General features: G+C 37.4%; 1 protein-coding gene across 1 annotated transcript in view; it reads left to right on the forward strand.

Annotated features, from left to right (window-relative positions):
- The window catches only part of LOC103356473 (SH3 domain containing GRB2 like, endophilin B2), a 34,235-nt gene that overhangs the window by 2,622 nt on the left and 12,227 nt on the right, over positions 1-19,386 (forward strand). Inside the window, exons 2-6 of the mRNA XM_008280623.1 lie at positions 268-409; positions 8,924-9,052; positions 10,923-11,056; positions 12,508-12,600; positions 15,926-15,988. Of these exons, the coding sequence (XP_008278845.1) occupies positions 268-409; positions 8,924-9,052; positions 10,923-11,056; positions 12,508-12,600; positions 15,926-15,988 (561 nt within the window). The remainder of the gene's footprint in view (positions 1-267; positions 410-8,923; positions 9,053-10,922; positions 11,057-12,507; positions 12,601-15,925; positions 15,989-19,386) is intronic.

The following is a 19,386-nucleotide window of genomic DNA, read 5'->3' on the forward strand; positions in this document are numbered from 1 at the left end:
TGTTTCTTTCATGCTTCATGTTGGGTGGGAAAAATACACGTCTGGATATTAAAAGAGACATATCCACTGCATCGCCCTTTGAAATCTATGCTCATATTATATATATACACATATATATGTGTGTGTATATATATATATAATGACTGATTAAGTCTAAAGTCCATATGGTGCCCTTGTAACACCTCTGTTAAAACCCAGAGAAAAACAACAGATGTGTTACAGTAGTTCAGTTGTGACAGTTTGTGTTGTGTGTGTGCTCTGTCTCAGTTCACAGAAGAAAAACTGGGCCAAGCAGAGAAGACTGAGCTGGACGCTCACTTTGAGAACCTGATGAGCCGTGCAGACTGCACCAAACACTGGACAGAGAAAATCTTCAGACAGACTGAGGTCCTACTGCAGCCCAACCCAAGTATGACATCAACATAGAAATCCTATAATTAGACATGGACAAAGTATCCCAGAGTACATATTCTCTATAAACAGAATTACTCCTAGATTGATTTTCGTTCATAGGTTAGATGACTTTTGTCAAAAGTAACATAAGCGAATTAGTCACAGCTTACACAATATACTCTATGTAATGTTGAATAAGAAAACCAGTTCATTATACTGTGTAATATTTAGTAAAAATGACCAACAAAGCATAGCCTGACTTGGCACACTAAAAAATTAAACAATGTTTAGGCTACAATAACGTATATTATTTAAGTTTGTAGTATTTAACATGACTGAGTAGTCAAACACAAACCTTTTGATGACTAGAGTTGACACAGGCAGTCATGTAAAGAGTATAAGTGACTCGTGGTTGTCACTAGTATCAACATTGGGAAATCCGAATGACTTCCTAGCTAGTTTAAAAACTTAGCAAGATAAAAAATTACACTAGGGTGATGTAATATGATATCTGATATTGAGCCGTGGTGGCTCTGTGATGGACAGGCGATGTGTCCAGGTGGAACCTTACAGAGGATTAAGCAGTGTATAGATAGTGGATTGATAGATGTTAAGCTATGGCCAAAAAAGGCGCAAAAGGGCTGCAACATGAACACTGTTATTGTTTTTTTAAAATCTGTTGTTACTCATTTATAAAATATCAGTCTGCTGTAGTGAATTTAATTTTTTTTGCTATTGTCTGGTGTAATTACATCGTACAATTAGACACTATTATAGCATATGTTAGTATAGTGGTGGCAATACAATAGTCAGCACAGTACTTAAGTAAAACATACTGTGCTTAAAAGACCACACCATTGGCATAGCATGTTTTAACCTATTAACAAATAATTGTGTTCCTCATGACTCTATTCCAAAGCATATACCATGACTATATAATAATAAAGAGTGATTTACTTAACCTAAATGGATCCCCCTGAAGACAAGCTGTCAAGCTGTTTCAGTTTTACCGTATGTCCTGAGGGTTGACAAGGCATCTTGTCTTGTTAGTTTTACATGGCAGTTGCCCCAAGTGTGTTTGCAGGACAGCTATAAAGGACAAGAAATGCACTTGTCTTCTTAACATTTGAGGAGTTTAAGGCTTTACTTAAACTGTTGTATTTCAGTATAGGTAAAGTTATGCAGGCATCACATTTGTGTTAGCAGAGTTTAAAGTTGCCGTGTGGAGACCAAACAAGTACACTCACTGGCCACTTTATTAGGTACACCTGTCCAACTGCTCATTAACGCAAATTTCTAATCAGCCAATCACATGGCAGCAACTTAATGCATTTAGGCATGTAGACATGGTCAAGACGATCTACTGCAGTTTAAAATGAGCGTCAGAATGGGGAAGAAAGGTGATTTAAGTGACTTTGAACGTGGCATGGTTGTTGGTGCCAGACGGGCTGGTTTGAGTATTTCAGAAATTGCTGATCCACTGGGATTTTCACGCACAACCATCTGTAGGGTTTACAGAGAATAGTCCGAAAAAGAGAAAATATCCAGTGAGCGGCAGTTCTGTGGGCGCAAATGCCTTGTTGATGCCAGAGGTCAGAGGAGAATGGCCAGACTGGTTCAAGTTGATAGAAATGCAACAATAACTCAAATAACCACTCGTTACAACCGAGGTATGCAGAATAGCATCACTGAACACTCAACACGTCGAACCTTGAGGCGGATGGGCTACAGCAGCAGAAGACCACACCAGGTGCCACACCTGTCAGCTAAGAACAGGAAACTGAGGCTACAATTCGCACAGGCTCACCAAATTGGACAATAGAAGATTGGAAAACGTTGCCTGGTCTGATGAGTCTCGATTTCTGCTGCGACATTCGGATGGTAGGGTCAGAATTTGGCATCAACAACATGAAAGCATGGATCCATCCTGCCTTGTATCAACGGTTCAGGCTGCTGGTGGTGTAATGGTGTGGGGGATACTTTCTTGGTACACTTTGGGCCCCTTAGTACCAATTGAGCATCGTGTCAACGCCACAGCCTACCTGAGTATTGTTGCTGACCATGTCCATCCCTTTATGACCACAGTGCCTTCTGATAGGTACTTCGAGCAGGATAATGCGCCATGTCATAAAGCGCGAATCATCTCAGACTGGTTTCTTGAACATGACAATGAGTTCACTGTACTCCAATGGCCTCCACAGTCACCAGATCTCAATCCAATAGAGCACCTTTGGGATGTGGTGGAACGGGAGATTCGCATCATGGATGTGCAGCCGACAAATCTGCAGCAACTGCGTGTTGCTATCGTGTCAATATGGAGCAAAATTTCTGAGGAATGTTTCCAGTACCTTGTTGAATCTATGCCACGAAGGATTAAGGCAGTTCTGAAGGCAAAAGGGGGTCCAACCTGGTACTAGCAAGGTGTACCTAATAAAGTGGCCGGTGAATGTATATGTACAGTCAGTGTTTCTGTCCAAATGCCTTGTGTGTATCTTTGACGTCTAACAAATGTAATGAAAGTGTTTCCTTCTTCATAAAACATTTTCAAAGTTATCTGTTAAATATTTAAATGTATTTTTCTTTGCTGGTTTGTTGGCGCATTGCTGTGTAGTGCCCTTACCAAATATCGATCAGCAGAATAGACTGAAACTGGCTTCAAGAGTGTGGCTCATGTTTCTTGTGTTCTCATGCACTATACAAACAAAACAACCTACATTTGAAATATTGCTCCATAGTATAACTAGCAGTCAAAAACTCCTCAGGGCAGCTTTAAAATGGGACTAGCTTGCACCTTTACCCATGGAATTTGCAGTAAAAAGGCTACAACGTGCAAAAATCTCTGGAAAGGTCCTCGTACTACTAACTAAAGGACTGACTCTGATGCAAAAAAAAAAAAGAAAAAAAAAAGAAGTTATCTCTGAATCAGTCTTGCACAGTAACTCACATGACTTCATTCCAAATGCCAGACAGTTGTGAAACACTGGGCAGTGTCAAAGGCATTTTGCATAAAGTAGCTTATTGGCAATGTTTATGGGTAAATAGTGTTATGGAATGAATCATGCGAGAGTAGGGGGCTCTAACTTGTGACTTTTTGATTCTCCATGCCACAGTTGATCATACTGGTGAGTATTCTGCCTCCCTACTCCTAGTGCCCTGCTGTGGAAATCTTTCATGCCTCTGAATTATTAGTGCAGAGAAGTTGTTGATAAACATCAACAGGACCAAGTCAATTACTTGGTGATGATATCAGCTGTGAAATACTTTTTTAAATTCTCAGAGATTCAGAGCATCACTATGACATCAGTGCTGACCTCTAATGTACGAGTTAACAAAAGATGACAACTGCTCTGTCACACAAGTGATTGGCCAAATGTGTGTTTTTGAGTGAAAGCCAAACTCCTGCCCCTTTTCACATTTAACCTCTGTTTGGCTGACCTCAGGCTGAAACTGTATTATTTCTATTATGAAGAAGATTTTCTGTCTCGTCTTTCCAATTTTCATCTTTCCATTAGGCTGATGCTTGATGTTTGGGGTTTTCTGTCCATATTCAAAAGTAGAAGAGGATCTGTTACTTCTTTGGCTTGTCAGATCTAAGCATTTATTTGATAGCTGGTGTTGTTTTTACCTTGTGACTCTGTCTGTGTGTGTCGTAATGGCAAAATGTGGTTCTGGAGATACAATATAGCAGGGACTACCACAAAAGCAGTTTTGAGTACTTTGGCAGGTGTTTATACAGTATGTCTGCCAGATACAGTCACAAAACTTTACAAGTGTAGTTGATGTCAAAATGAAGGCTGAGTTTGAAGATGTGTGCGGTATGACCCTTGGGTACTAAGTGCCTATGTAATCATGTAATAACAACTACTGAGCACTCATGGGTTTTGACGTCCACATGCTGGTGGCTGGTGTGATCCTATTGCAAGACAGTCTCTAGTTAGATTTTGTTACATCAAAGTCAAGAACATGATATACTGTACACTGTAGATGCTCCTTTTTCCTGCTTTAAGTTTACATGCTTGAATCAAACTTTAAGTTTAATTACTCAGGGTAGCCAGTGGAACAACTGCAACATAAAATACACATTGAAACTCACTAATCCACCACTCGATACAGATAAAGAAATTCACTTTTCGTACCATTTTTAATCAATATTGCTACTCATAAAAAATCACAAAAAGTCAAATGAACAGTTCAAATATTCAGTCAGTTTCACATTAATTAAATGAACTTAAAGATTGAAAAAAAGTTTACAGTAGATAAAATGTTCTTCAAGCTCTCCTAGGCATTGTGTGGACAAAATATAGTAAAAGTGGGATATATTGTTAAAGAAACTGATGCCAGAGATCACAGGGACCTAAATTACAAGTATTGTTTTATTTTTTACAAATTTTATTCCATCAGATAATGAAATGACTGACGGTTACAGAGAAGACAACATATCAGACAGGGTTAAAAATAGAACTTGAGACAAACTTGTAATGCGATTGCACCAGCCATAGTGCAGTCAGTATGTCAACCTTCTGGCCCATGAGTACTCAGTAATCCTTACTACATTAGTATCTGAGTATTCAGTGAGCACACGGATCATACTCGTCTTTGAGCATGGCCTTAATTGTGATCTCAACTATACATCTCTGAAGTTTTGTGACTGTATCTTGTATGATTGTTGCACATTGACAAAAAGACAGCTTCACAGACAAACATCAATACACACCTGAATGTCTGAGAATGACTGAGAATCTTCACAGACATCAATACACACCAGAATACTCAAACTTTGTGGTAATTCCTATTGTAGTTGTTGTCTTCTGGATTGTAATGACACAAACACATGCATGCACGAGCGCGCGCACACACACACACATACACACACGATGCAATTCTAGAACTGGGTTTATGACAACAAATTACAATCCATTTCAAAACTGACTGTATTTTCAATCAATATGCTGAAATAGATAAAGCCTTTTAATATAACCTGCTCTGTCAGACAGTGCCAAAAGAACAGTTTCTTTTTTGTACTTCCATAAGTTCCTTTCTCGTGTAGTCCAAAAACATGTGTAGGTAAATTGGTGAGTCGATACATTTTTTATTTATGTATAGATGAAGGGCATTCTTTTACATCTTGGCCTTACTGTTCTACAAAAAGTGCTTGGTAGTTGTAGTAGTTGAATGCTAATAGTTTTTCCTTCCTTAAAATGTTCTGGTGTTACCTGTATTAGCTAGTACAGTAGTAAAGCTTTTGATATGGACGGAAAACCACACATTTGACAATGAAAACAATATTTCACCAGTTAGGAAAGAAAGACAAAAGAAACTTTCTGTAGTTGATTACACTGACAGTCAGTGGAACAGAGTCTAATTCAGAAACACGGCATGATTTCAGCTTCCAGTAGGAATTTAGCTGCTGTCATTTTTACCATTTTTGCCATTGAAACACAGTTCACTCTCATCATGGTTATCCATATATTCTTCACATCATCTCTTACGAGTTGGACTGCTATTTTCATTTCTCCAGCTTTTTATAGTTATCTGTAGTAGTGTGTAGTGATGTGTGTGTTTGTGGAATACCAAATTGTTTTTGTGAATTTTCCTGCACATCAGTTGCAGAATGTGTCTTACACAGTTTTCCACATGTACATACGGTATAATTTGTTAGCCAGTTAGCTAATTGATTTATTAGTAGTCATCTTGCCCCTGAGTGAATCCCCTGCATCAGTTTGACCAAAATAAGTCATGACCCCTTGTATCACTGAGTAATTAATGATAAAATCAGTTTTGTATGGTTAAAACTTAGCAAAAATACAGTATGCTTTACAAGAAATGTGTGTTTTATAACAAGTATTTCAGTATGAAGTGATTATTAAAAAAAAACAAAAAAACAATCAATTTTACAGAGTAACTCTAAAACGAGAATGTGAACCAAAGTAAAGATGTCCTCATTCGGACTTCTTGTCTCAGCTCATTTCCTTATTATTCTTAAATTATAAGGAAACGTGAAACGGAGCTCTGTATTTTATAAATCGTTTTCAGAGAATGTCCTTCCACAGAAAATACACAAATCTAAAGCTTGTTTGTCAGATGTGTTTCTCTCTGGGAGAGTGGCATAATAATTAGCTTTGGTTCAGTGTACTTGTAGAAAACATCTTTACTTTAACTATGTTTATGTAACTTACTAAACCTGGCTATTCCATGATATTCTACATAACAAACAATAGAAATGGGTGGTGTTCTTATAATGACAAGTAGTGTATCTGTTTCACTATTTTCTTGTAAACTAGATAATACATGGGACTAGTTTGAATCAGGTTTGTGTTAGAATAAAGCCACAATAGTCAGAGTACTTTTTTTTGTGGGACCTGGTTGACATCCTAAGTAGTTTGATTAAACATTCACATCTTCAAATGGTAGATGACCTTAAGGTCAGTATTAAGGCCAATTCATGCTTTCTACATCAAAATGTCCACAAAGATCCGCAAGAATTTGTGTAACGTATGAAAAATTCGGCATCCATCCAGGCCCTCAATGGTCCAACCTAGACCCCTGTTTGGTCGTCAACAAAAGCCATAAACTGAATGCAAAAGCGCATGGACTGAATGCAATGCAAACAAGCTGACTGAGGAATAACAAATGGCGCCTAAAACAAAAGCTTTTTATAACAGGAGACTGTATGAATAGTCATTAAATATGTTGTAATTTGAAGAAGTCACTGCTGAGCTTTGGTTGTGCTTTGATTTGTACATGCTTTCGATCGACAGTACCCCAACCCAGTAGAAAGTTCTAAATTCTTCAGAAATCCTCTTCTATGTCTGCCCATTGTGTGAAGCACACTTCAGGAATAATCAGATTAACCTGGTGCTAGAGCCCCATCTGTGGCATTGTGACCTATTATACAGCTACATTGTAAGGGCACTAGCATGCATTTTTTGAAGTAGTGTTTATGCACAGAATATGTCGACAGAACTGACTGCATATGTATGAAATGGAGCCTTTTGAGCCCACTCAAGCAGATGAGAAAAGCAACAACTACACACACATGGTGTCCACAACTGTCTGTGTGAGCATCAACAAATGGACATAACCAAATCGTAGCTCTTCCTACAGTCCTACCTGGCCAATTCCAATATGCGAACTCCATTATGTGCTAGGCCTTAGCTGTAGCTGCTGCATTGAAGCGATATGCATGTAATGCACAACCAATGCTCCTCAAAGTCGTTCAGCTGTACGTACTATAGTGCAGTATGTACACCAAACTCACTGGTAAATCTGTTGATTTCAATTTATGTAGCAGATTCACAAGACTGTACAAGAATGAATCACCAAACAAACAGGGATTCTGCTCATCATGGTGGCCAACCCCTTTTACATTAAATATAGTAATTTGGTTCTGTATTTACAGAAAAGTACGAATGATTAAAGTGAGTTTGGTATGAATACAATTCCATCACCCAAGCTAACAGACCACAGTAATATTTTGACATGAATAGAGTTTCTAATCTTGGAGTTGTGTCAAAGATTTTCTGTTCAATTTTTGTTACATTTTTGAGGCTGTAGTATGTGGTGTTTAATTACTGACTGTATTAGAGGCAGTGGACAAAATAACAAAAACCTTACGAACATTGATGTTGAGACTCAACAAATATTAACTCAATTCAGTGGTTGTGTTTTTTTAAAAATACTTTCTGATTTTGAAGAAAACCATTCTGTGCCATTTATGAATTTTCTTGTGACCTTTGTCACAAGCAGCACTTAATCCACCCACTTTTTTTGCAAGGTGTTCATGTTTCTTGTCTCCTTATGTTTTCCGCAAAAGTTATTTTTCATTTACAGATGAGGGGGTTGAATAACGAATCCTTTCATGAACTGATTAAATAATAACTATACCCAAAAATCATTTGTGTTCTCTTATCACACCGTAACCTGCAATGCCTCATGGTAAAAGTTTTTACTTTCATGCCCTTACAGAAAGGTTACATATACGGCTAGAGACGTTCTGGGTAATTCTGTATTGTAGCACTTTGTTCCAGGCATTTTGTTTTCCTTGTTTTTCTGCTGTATTTTCATTGGCTATCTGTTTGCAGTGACATTTAATTAAATCCCTTTTCATCAGGTAAATCAGAATACAGAGGTGGAAAGTAAAACATCTACTCAAGTATTGTTCTTTAATACAGTTATTATATGACTGTCTCCTTTTTGTCCAACTTAAATTTAAGCCTGAAATTTTCTCTGCTTTTACCTGTTTTGTCATAAATTACTTTTAAGAAAACAAGTAGTTGTTTATATTGCTAGAGCATCGACTTTATGCAATCCATTCTGTAATTCCTTTTATCTGTTGTGCTGAGCAGGTAGTTTTTAGTATATTTATTAGAGTTTATGCACTGTCAGGAGGGGTTGAGGTGACACACCGTTTCGAATTTTTGGGTACAGTTATAATTTTATCAGTGTGAGGGGTTAAAGTAAAATGAAGGTTTCACCTGATTTTTTCCCCCAGCTGTGCCATGAATAAAACTCTACATGACTTTCTCTGCAGGTGCCAGAATTGAGGAGTTTCTCTATGAAAAGTTGGACATGAAAGCACCTTCCAGGGTTACCAATGGAGAGCTGCTGGGCCAGTATATGGAGGATGCAGCAAAGGAATTTGGTTCTGAAAGTCCTTATGGTGAGCATGCAAGCACCTGAAGAGATTCTTTAGTTGGTCAGATTATGACTTGTTTTAGAACCTAGCATCAGATCTGTGTCTGGATAGGGAAAATGCATGTTAAAAAAGGTGTAAATATATGCACAACACATAGCAGATGGAATCTAATTTGCCAGACCACGCATGGAGTTGACCCTGGTTGCATTGTGAGTGCATCTCAGCCAGGTACAAATGCAGTTTGTACATAAGACCATGTTCATAAGAAAAAGTTGTCAGAACTGACTCGGTTTTCTGACAAACAAACGCAGGAGGGAATGTAACTGCAAAATGATATTTATTAACAAAGCGTAAACAACAGAAACTAAGGATACAGAACCTCAACAATCTGTGTCTGTAATGTCACATGTCAGTAGTGAGTGCGGGTGCATGGCTGTGTATGTGTGTGTGTGTGCGTGTTGGGTGCAAAATGATAAGGAGAACCGGTGAGCCGCAGGATCAGGCCGGGAATGAGAAGCCAAGAGAAGGACGGCGGACTCCACAGGTGTCTTAAAGACAGAGCCCGCCCACTGCGATGCACACACCTGAGACCTATCAGTCGCGCTCTGCAACAGAGGAGAGAGAGAGGGCCAGCAAAACACCACATACAAGCAGTATAACCCATACAAACAACATGAACAACCCCACTCCACTTGGGGTTGTCACAAAGTCTACCTACCATATTGAAAGATTATCTAACTCTGCCCCTCCTGCTATCTGAAGTTGGCTATCAAAAGCTATAGACAAGCCCTTTGTTTGCATAAGAAAATAACTAGAGCCCATACAGCATGGATTTTCTTAACCTGAGGGACCTTATTTTTGGTTAACAAATCTGTCAGCACTGCTTAATATATTTGTATGATGAAGATATATAGGGCTCCACACTGTGACCATTTTGGTTGCATTTGCAACCTTTTTTTTGAGAGTATGCGAGCTGAAATTTCAAGTTGTCGCAATCGTACGAGTGCATGATGATCATTAAGCTGTATTGGTATCGCTGTAACCGGCGCAGGGAGCTACTGCGTTAACCACAGTGGTGGAAAGCAGTACTTTTATGACATCGGTGGACTGTGGTATTTATACTTAAAAATGCGATCTTCTCTTGACATGTGGAGTGCACCTGCATTCGCTTTTTTCTATGACTGAATGCAGAATGAAACAATGACTTAAACACATGGCTTTCATTTAAATGTGAGCAGAATGCATATTTATAGAACGATGAGCAGTAATACTCTGACTTTTGTAATTCATTTTTTACATTAAAACAAAGGCTTGTGTCATGATGGACAATAAAATTAAGTAAACTGAAAGCCCTAAATAATCACATTGTAATTAGCTGACTGTACATACAGACATGCAAAGATGTATTCAACTTAACCAACAAGATTCATCTTCAGTTGTTATACTTAGCAGCTAGATTTTTTTCTAGGGATGTAAAGCACATTGTTTGGAAGAGACATGAACTGTTTCATGCAAGTATTACAGGTTATTTTAAGTATACGAAAACATTAAATGTAGCTTCTCATGCAGTTGATGGGTGCAATACAACATACAAATGAAAACATACTGACAATCTCAAATATTTAACTAGAAGTGAAAAAGAGCTGTTTTAGTAACTACAGCTGACTGAGCACATAAATAAGTGATTAATGCTTTAGAATCATTTGCACAGCTGCATTGAGGAAATCAGGACATATACTGGCTATCAAGAGGGATAACCATTGAGCTACTCATCTAGCTCCTTTGTGTACTAAATAATATAAAGCTAGGGTAATTTCTCTTACTTTGTTCTCTCTTCTCATGTGGGATGAGTGAAAAAAAAAATGTGTAAATGAAAGCAATCTCCTTCTTGCAGGGAGCACTTTGATCAAGGTTGGGGAATGTGAGAGAAGATTAGGAGCAGCAGAGAGGGAGTTTCTTCAGACCTCAGCCATCAGCTTTCTTACCCCCCTCAGGAACTTTCTGGAAGGAGACTGGAGGACCATTTCAGTGAGTCTGGACCACCACATTTAGTCCACTATTTCTGTTTGAATAGCCATTCATATCATCCACATGGACCATCCTGGGCATATATGAAAATGGCAAGTGCTTGGAAATGTTAGGCTCTCCACTTAAAGATCTTTGTGTTTTAACTAGGAATGCAATTTTAAAACTATTTTACGTCACATTATCATTCAATTAATCATTAAAACAAAACATTTTTAACCGTGGAAACTTATAAGCCACATATTGGCTCAGATTTATTAGGCATGCAGCTATGACATGGTAAACTTCAGCTCATTTTCAACATATGGCTGCTGGTCAGAGGCTATTTACTGCTACAGAAGCCTCTATCATGGTGGCCCATTGTTAGCTGAATCCGTGCTCTCAGCCAAACAAACACCAAAAGCCACCAATCCACGACAATCAAAATTTAAACACAAAACAACTTCAATGACAGTCACAAAAGAAATCCTTTTACAATTTGAATTTGAATGTTACCGTTTCCGTGGAACTTTGCATGTCCAACACGAAACTGGCTGTAGTCTGAGCATCTGCCGCATCTGCTCCTCTACAACATCAAACACAGCAAACAATCTGCAGTCTTCCATCTCATTACTCCATCACACCTCATCTTCTGCCTTATCACTTAGTATATTTTAATATGTTGAATTAGCAACAGCAACTACTCAATTGACAATTAATCATTTTCACTTGTCAATTGCATAAATGGCCTTATAATATGAGCTGCTTATAAATTAACTTAATTGACGGCCTAGCAAAAGGTAGAAAACCTGGGTTGTTGCTGCTATTCACCTCTCAAAAACTGTTGCTACACATCAGAGCTAAGGTTGTAGAGATACCGTGCGTGCTCTACTAGCTTGGGCTGCCTGTGCTTTCGTTCACTGACATCAGTTAAAATTGCTGACAGACAGGAGAAGGGAAGATTAAAAAAAATAATAATAATTTTAAAGAAAAGCTCTGTAGTCTTTGCTTTTACAGTCGTATACATTTAGCAATTACATTTCGACTGCATGCTATGTGCAGTACAGCATAGATTGAGCTACAATTTTAAGACATGGTTAGGAAACGTATTGCACCAATATGTTTAAAGTCTGGATTTCACAGTTTACTGTAAAAATATGATTTTAGCCCCCAGAGGTCAGCTTTTGTATGACTCCACTGGAAAGCAGTTTTGGTCAGTGTCTGTTATTTTAAATATGGTATATAAATAAAAGTTACTTAACTTAATTGTGCAGTATGTCCAATATGTTCTATGTCTGAGGAGGCCCATTATAGCCTCCTTGAAATGTAGCATGTAAACCCATGAATCATGCTGTATCATGCTGTGCCACTATTCATGGTTGCACTTCCTTTCCGCTAAGCTTAACCGCTCACTGGTTGTGTTACAATCATTACAATGTTAAATTGAATTTTTCATTTTCATTTCATTACTGTAGAAAGAACGACGTCTTCTGGAGAATCTTCGCCTTGATCTGGATGCCTGTAAAACACGTTTGAAGAAGGCAAAGATGGCTGAGGCTAAAGCTGCGGTAAGTCCTTTAGTGCCTCCAAACCCATAGCCATATCCCCACACTCATTCCCACAATCTTCCTGATGATAAGCGTTTGGTGGTTCTCGCATTAACCATGACTAACTGTCTGTATATTCATAACCTTTGCAGTGCGAGGGTGAAGTGAGTATCAAACATTTTTATAGACTTTCAGTATGATGCACTCCTTGGGTTGTTTTTCCTGTCTTACTTGCTTTGATTGAAATTTCTGTGCCAAGCAGTTCTTTCTGGCAAGAAACTATTATTGACTGGCCAAAAAGCAAAGCAGTGGACTGAAAAAATAACACTGACCTGAAGTTGATTCTTTTCAGAGAAACCTTGCATATTACATGGTGTGTTAGGAAATTAACAGAAGCCACTGGCCAAATTTAAGACTGATAAGACTGTATATTGTACTTTTGTAATAATAAATATAAAAGTAGCAGGCATGAAAATACTTTATTAGTTGTCTGATTATCCATTTCAGGTTAGGTTATTGTCTCAGTTAAAAGCAACAGAACGGATCTACATAAAGTTATTTGTTCAGATCCATGCGCCTTTATTCGTTTGTGATCATTGGTTTTATTATATAGAAATGTATTCAGAAATGGTAGTTGACTTTGAACATTGAAAAGATGTACTTTTTTTTTCTTCCTGTAAATGAATATAAAATTACAGAATTTGAGATTTGGACTCTGTAACAGTCTCTAAAGTTGCATTTTCACTCAGTTGTTTTATGTGCATTTTCAATTTGCACATAAAAATACCTAAGTGGGAATGTTAAAAACTCTAAAAAATAATGATAATAATCTGAAATATTGCAAAAAAGCTTTTTATGCTCAGAAGAGGTGGAAACAAAATGTGTGTTGATACAGTTGAAACCACAAGTTTACATACACAAAAGACATGTAACCTTTTAACATTTTGGTAATTCCAAATGACCTAAAACAGGAAAATTTTGGTCATGTTTAATGTCAGATATTGACAAAAAGGTTATGTGTCTTTTTATACAGTGTATGTAAACTTCTAGTTTCAACTGTAAAAGATAAACAAGACAAGGTGTCTTGGAAATTGGTTTGGGTAGTACTCTTCCAAGAGCATGTAGCCGTAGTATTAGTTCCAACATTTTCATTTTCCAGTGTGCTATCCGTCTCCAAACTCTTCATCACATGAATATATTTATTGTTTTTTTTTTCCTGAATTTGAAGTTTGACTGGCCCTCTTTTCATCTCGACATCTCATCCCTCTTTTTCTGCAAGTGACTGGAGAATTATTGCCACCTACTGCTTATCTCAATTAAGCATTTCTTAATGTTTGTATAACAGTAGTGGATATAGAAAGTCATTCAGTTGCAATTGTTTTTTCCAATTTTCTAAAATATTTGGTTAGTTATGACTCCTGATCTTACATTTATTTTAAGCTTTACCTGAATATTTATAAAATGTACTGCAAATGAACTGCAACGTTTCAGGTGTTGCACGTTAGCATGAAGGCATTTCAAAAACAACAAACTGTGGTGCTAACACAGCCATATTCATAACTTGTTACATCATGGAAGCAAATAAATAAAAACCAGTACAGTCTATGAACACATCTACTGTTGTCAGTTAAACCTAATAAAGTTAACTTTCCTTACCAATTTTAACAGTTTCTGTTGAAAAGAAATGACACAAGATTTTTTTTTTAAAATGTAAAAAAGACAGTGTAAAAACTTTCTCTGCAACTATTCATTGTTAGAGAAATGACAAAAACAATAGCTAAAATAAGGTTTATTAGTATTACATTACCTTTCTGTGTGCTGTCTTGTTCTGCTCTTGTTAATAAATGAAACATGATGAGAAAAATGTCCAGGATTATAATACCTCCAGGACTGTGTTATGTTATATATAGACTGACTTGGGCTTAAGTTATTGGCCATCCAACCGTACTCCACTTCATTGACTCTAGGAATTTAGTTGAATTTATGAAAATTATACGGGCATTGTGGCCTGTAACCAAAGGGTTTTTTTCCCTCTGGGAAATGGGTGCAAATTCAGAGAGAAAAAGAGAGAAAAAAAGAATACCTATGGTTTGGCTGACTATCGATTCGGCTGATTATTGCATCTGACTTTTATCATTCTTTCCATCATTGGTATTATTAGATTTTTTTAAAATTAGATTTCCGATAAAAGAAGGTATTTAAAATTCACAGTGGTTGAGTCCTAATTATATCAAACCAGTTTCTTTATCTGTTGTCTTAATATATGCTGTCTTATTAACAACAAAATATGCAAACTTGTTTTTTGCCCTTAGTAGTCTTCAAACTGAGAATATGACACTGTTTTGCCAGCAGGTGGCTGTGCAGCCCAAAATGTGTGGGCTCACCTCTGACTTTCTTTTTTGCATCAATACAAATTCTTATCTGCACAGAAATTAGCTTCCTTTGTTGATTCGACTACATGAGCCCAAATTCAGTCATATGCAGGAAGTCGAGTCCTAATTGATCATCCACATTTCACGATGGCATAGGAGTGGATGTTCCTTAAAAGCCTTTTCTACTTTTCTTGAAGCTTGTTTTTGTTTCACTGTTGAACAAAATAAAAAAGTCTGTCTTTCACCAGAACTTTTGTTTACAGTGTGATGATGAAAAAGCCATACATTCGTTGGCTGGCAAAGGCAGACTTTTGCAACCTGTATGCATGTTAGCATGTGCATGATACACCGCAGCTGACTACCCCGTAAAGCTAATATTATCAATGACTGTCCCATTTACAGGTGACTAGTCAGGTCAGTGAAATAAGCAGATTAGTCATCAGTTTCAGTGGTTCCGGAGAGGTTGTTTACATACAGTTGTGTTTCATCACCTCCCTGCACCTTTCTTTTATGATTCAGGTATACCTGTTATGAAAGTGTGTTGGCGTCTATTGTCTACCAACAACCTCACCCATTTTTGCAGTTGGCAGGAGTGACACATAACTGCCCTTTTAAATGAAGGCTTAATTGTACAACTTTTATTTAAGTGTCAGTTAATGCAGCAAAGAAAATTGCATTCAACCTCTTTTTTTCTGGTCTTGGAAAAAAAGCCTACATAAATTTGAATTTAAATAAATACATAGATATCATATTAATATATAACCAAATGTATTAATATTTCGGAAAACCTGAATTATCAGCCTCTAATATTAACAATATGCAGGCTAATTTATATTAGCAGTTTAAATTGTATCTCGTCAAGATCATGGTTTTATTTCTGCTGTGTTTTTTCTGATGGGTTTGATACACGGTTGTCATATATACACTGAGGACACAAGGGTATAAATGTAATACTAATTTTACTGTTTCCTTAGATGGCCCCAGATTTTCAGGAGACCAGACCTCGCAACTACGTGCTTTCTGCCAGTGCCTCTGCGGTAAGGAGAAAATTCTGCAAAACAAATGTGAACATTTTAAAAAATATCCTTTTAAAATTAGTTTTCACTTGTCTTGCTCTGTCCTTACATAGTTAATTCAGAAACAAAGTGCTATTTTAACCTATGTTTCTAAAGTTTAAATAGGACAAGTTTCAATTATATAACACATGCACAGGCCGTAAAATTTGAAAGGCTACAGCGGTGTGTCGGGAAATTCACTTAACTTTCTATTACCAGCTTAAAAAGGCCTTCATGCATTTTTTAGTGTCTGTACTTTATCATACCAGTCACTTACCGTAGTAACTGTGAATCTATTCTTTGTTAATATTTGACAGGAGGTGTGTTTGTCTGGTAAGAATGGTAGGCATAAGCTCAGAGTTTGCATACCAGACCTCTGTGTCATGTTTTATATTATGCTGTCTTGTTGAAAGTTGTCAAAACATTGATAACAAACATCCAGTAACCCAAATGGGTGTTACTCATAAACTTGTCTGAACTCTTTTTATTCTTTTGATGGTCTGAGGACTTAAATTCCAACAACTGTTTTTTTTACCACATTTGTTGAAATCAAGTTTGTTCAAATCCAGCTGTTCATCAGCTTGATTACAAATACTCGTGTACACGCATACTCAAATGTATTCATACCCTCCCATTAAAGAAGGAAAAAAAAACAGCTGTCACTGAAATAAGTTGAAATTAACAAAAAATAATAATAAATTAAAATTTAATGAAAATCATGACATTGCTTTTGAATCGTGGTTTAACAGATTTTTATTTTTTATTTTTTTAAACAAAAAAAAAAACAAGCAAACAAACATAATGGGACTCATAAACTAATATTTTGTTCAACAATTCTTTGAGGCAATCACTGCAATGAAGTGTTTTCTGTAACTCTCAGTCAGACTTCTGCACCTGTTAACAGGTATTTTGGCCCACTGCTCATCAGCAAAGTGCTCTTATTTGTCTGGGACAAATAAGATTGCAATGTGAATTTTGCCTTTTCTTTAATCGAAGGGTATGAATAAATTTGAGGATGACTATGAGTTCTGGAAGACGTCTCATCTCTCATCCAAGAAACTTCTTCAGTTTTAACTGATTAATAGGGACTTGCGCAATTTATAGTCAGTCCAGCTTACATGGCTATTGGCCCTTTAATGACTCACGTGCCTCAAGGTGTGAATTGTTGTAGAACCAGGTGGTCCACCAACAACGACAGCAGTAAAGGTGGTGGAGCTGCCAGTTTACACAACAGAGGATATAAATCTGCCATGTCCATGGTGACAGGACAGATTCCTCCTACAAGTGGACAATGACCCCAAACATACTTCTAAACTTGTGGCAAAATGACTTAATGACAACAAAGTCTGGATACTGAAGTGACCGTCGCAAAGCCCTGACCTCACTCCAATAGAAATTGATGGGCTGAACTGAAAAAGCATGAAAACAAACCTGACTCGGTCCCACCTGGGGCCTGTACTACAACGCAGGATTTGGGGTTAGCGAGGTAACTTCAGGTTAAATCCTGGGTTTTTAGTCCTACGATGGTGGTTCACTTCTTTCTTTCTTTTTTTAAAATATATATTTTTTGGCTTTTTGCCTTTATTTAGAGCAGTAGAGAGAGACAGGAAAGGGGGGAGAAGAATGGGGACAGACCTGCAGCAAAGGGTTCGAACTCATGGCCGCTACATCGGGGAACTATAGCCCCTGTTCATGGGTCGCCCGCTCAACTAGGTGAGCTATAGGGGCGCCCCGGTGGTTCACTTCTTATCGGGGTACATCGCCATGGTAGCTTACGCTGAACGGCTATCCTGCTCTGCAGAAGGTTAGTTTCGAGATTGAGATCACTGGGTATAAAAGCACTGCCCACTGAAAATAAATTCTCTCCCGTAAAACTTCAAAGGAGTAGAAAACAAAGCAGTTCTCAACAAAATGGCATCACCATTTATAGAAAACCCACTACACATCAGAGAGTGAATTGTGAGGGGATCACTGTGAGGGTTTTTCAGGACAGGCAAAACCCCTTAGTGCACCCTGACGAGCATCTCTATGAGTTCCTGTCTTCCTTTATTCATTTTTATTCCTGTTGGCTACAGACAATGTTACAGCTATTTCATATTTTTCTTCCATACCAATTTCACCCCACAGCAGTAAACTAATTTTAGCATTAGAGCTTGTATTTGTAGGATACGTTAATAAGCCAACACCGCTTTGAATTATGTTTTTATGTTTGTTCTTAATTTGTTCCCACGTCCTTCTTACCCCGCCAGGGTCTCAGCTGATAGTAAAAACATGTCAAATATGCCACAAGTACATACGTTAGGCAACAATTAATTAAAAGGAATCCTCATATATGCTTGTTGTCTGATCCGTGCCTTCATGATGGGACAGTGATCATATTTGATTATCTTGTAAACTAATGAACTTGTGCATTCACGCAGTCAGCAGTTTTCTGCCAGCATTCCTTCCTGGCTTTGGCCACTGCAATGGTGCTGCTTTTTGCGCAAATGATGTTTTTATATTATTCTTCATATTTTGTAAAGATTCTATTCCTCTCCTTGACGATAAAGTGAGCTGCTCAGCAGTCAGACTTGTCCATAGTCGCGATTGGTAAATGCCAGTAATGCCACCCATTTCCTGCGCACGTACTCATACTCAGATAAGACAAACCTGGGTTGACTTTCTGAGTTGATAAGATAAGATAAGATAAGATATGCCTTTATTTATCTCACAGTGGAGAAATTCGCATCGTTGGTAACCACCGTCATGTGACCAGTTATCCTGAGTGTGGTTGTTAGGGTTCGTCAAACCGGATCTCTGAAAAATATCCTAGGTATGGTGATGTTGCTTCGTAGTACCGGCCCCTGGCTGGGGTTTTGGGAAAAATAGACCAAAACCCCAGGAACTTGTTAAGAGAAGCTTGCAGAATGTTGCCTGAATATTTGACCCAGGTTAAAGAATTTAAAGGCAATGCTACCAAATGCTAAATAAGTGTATCTAATCTTTTGAACCACTGATAATAAAATAAATACAAGGATAAGTTACTCTCTACTGCTATTCTGAAATTTTACATTTTTAAAATAAGTAGTGATCCTAACTGACTTGAGACAGGGAATCTTTACTAGAATATAGTCAGTAATGTGAAAATTTGAGTTTAAATGTATTTGACGAAAGTGATTTGATTTGATTTGATTTATTGATTCATTTCAGACATATCAAAACCATTGTACGAACCCAATTGTACCAACACATACACAAAAAGAAAAGAAACAAAAAAATCAAAAACACTAATCTGAAATTATGCATACATACATACATACATACATACATACATACATACATACATACATACATACATACACATAAAATACATAAAATTAATCAAAATGAATAAATCTATA

This window comes from Stegastes partitus, unplaced genomic scaffold (genome assembly GCF_000690725.1).
Source record: "Stegastes partitus isolate 25-593 unplaced genomic scaffold, Stegastes_partitus-1.0.2 Scaffold202, whole genome shotgun sequence".
Taxonomy (NCBI): domain Eukaryota; kingdom Metazoa; phylum Chordata; class Actinopteri; family Pomacentridae; genus Stegastes; species Stegastes partitus.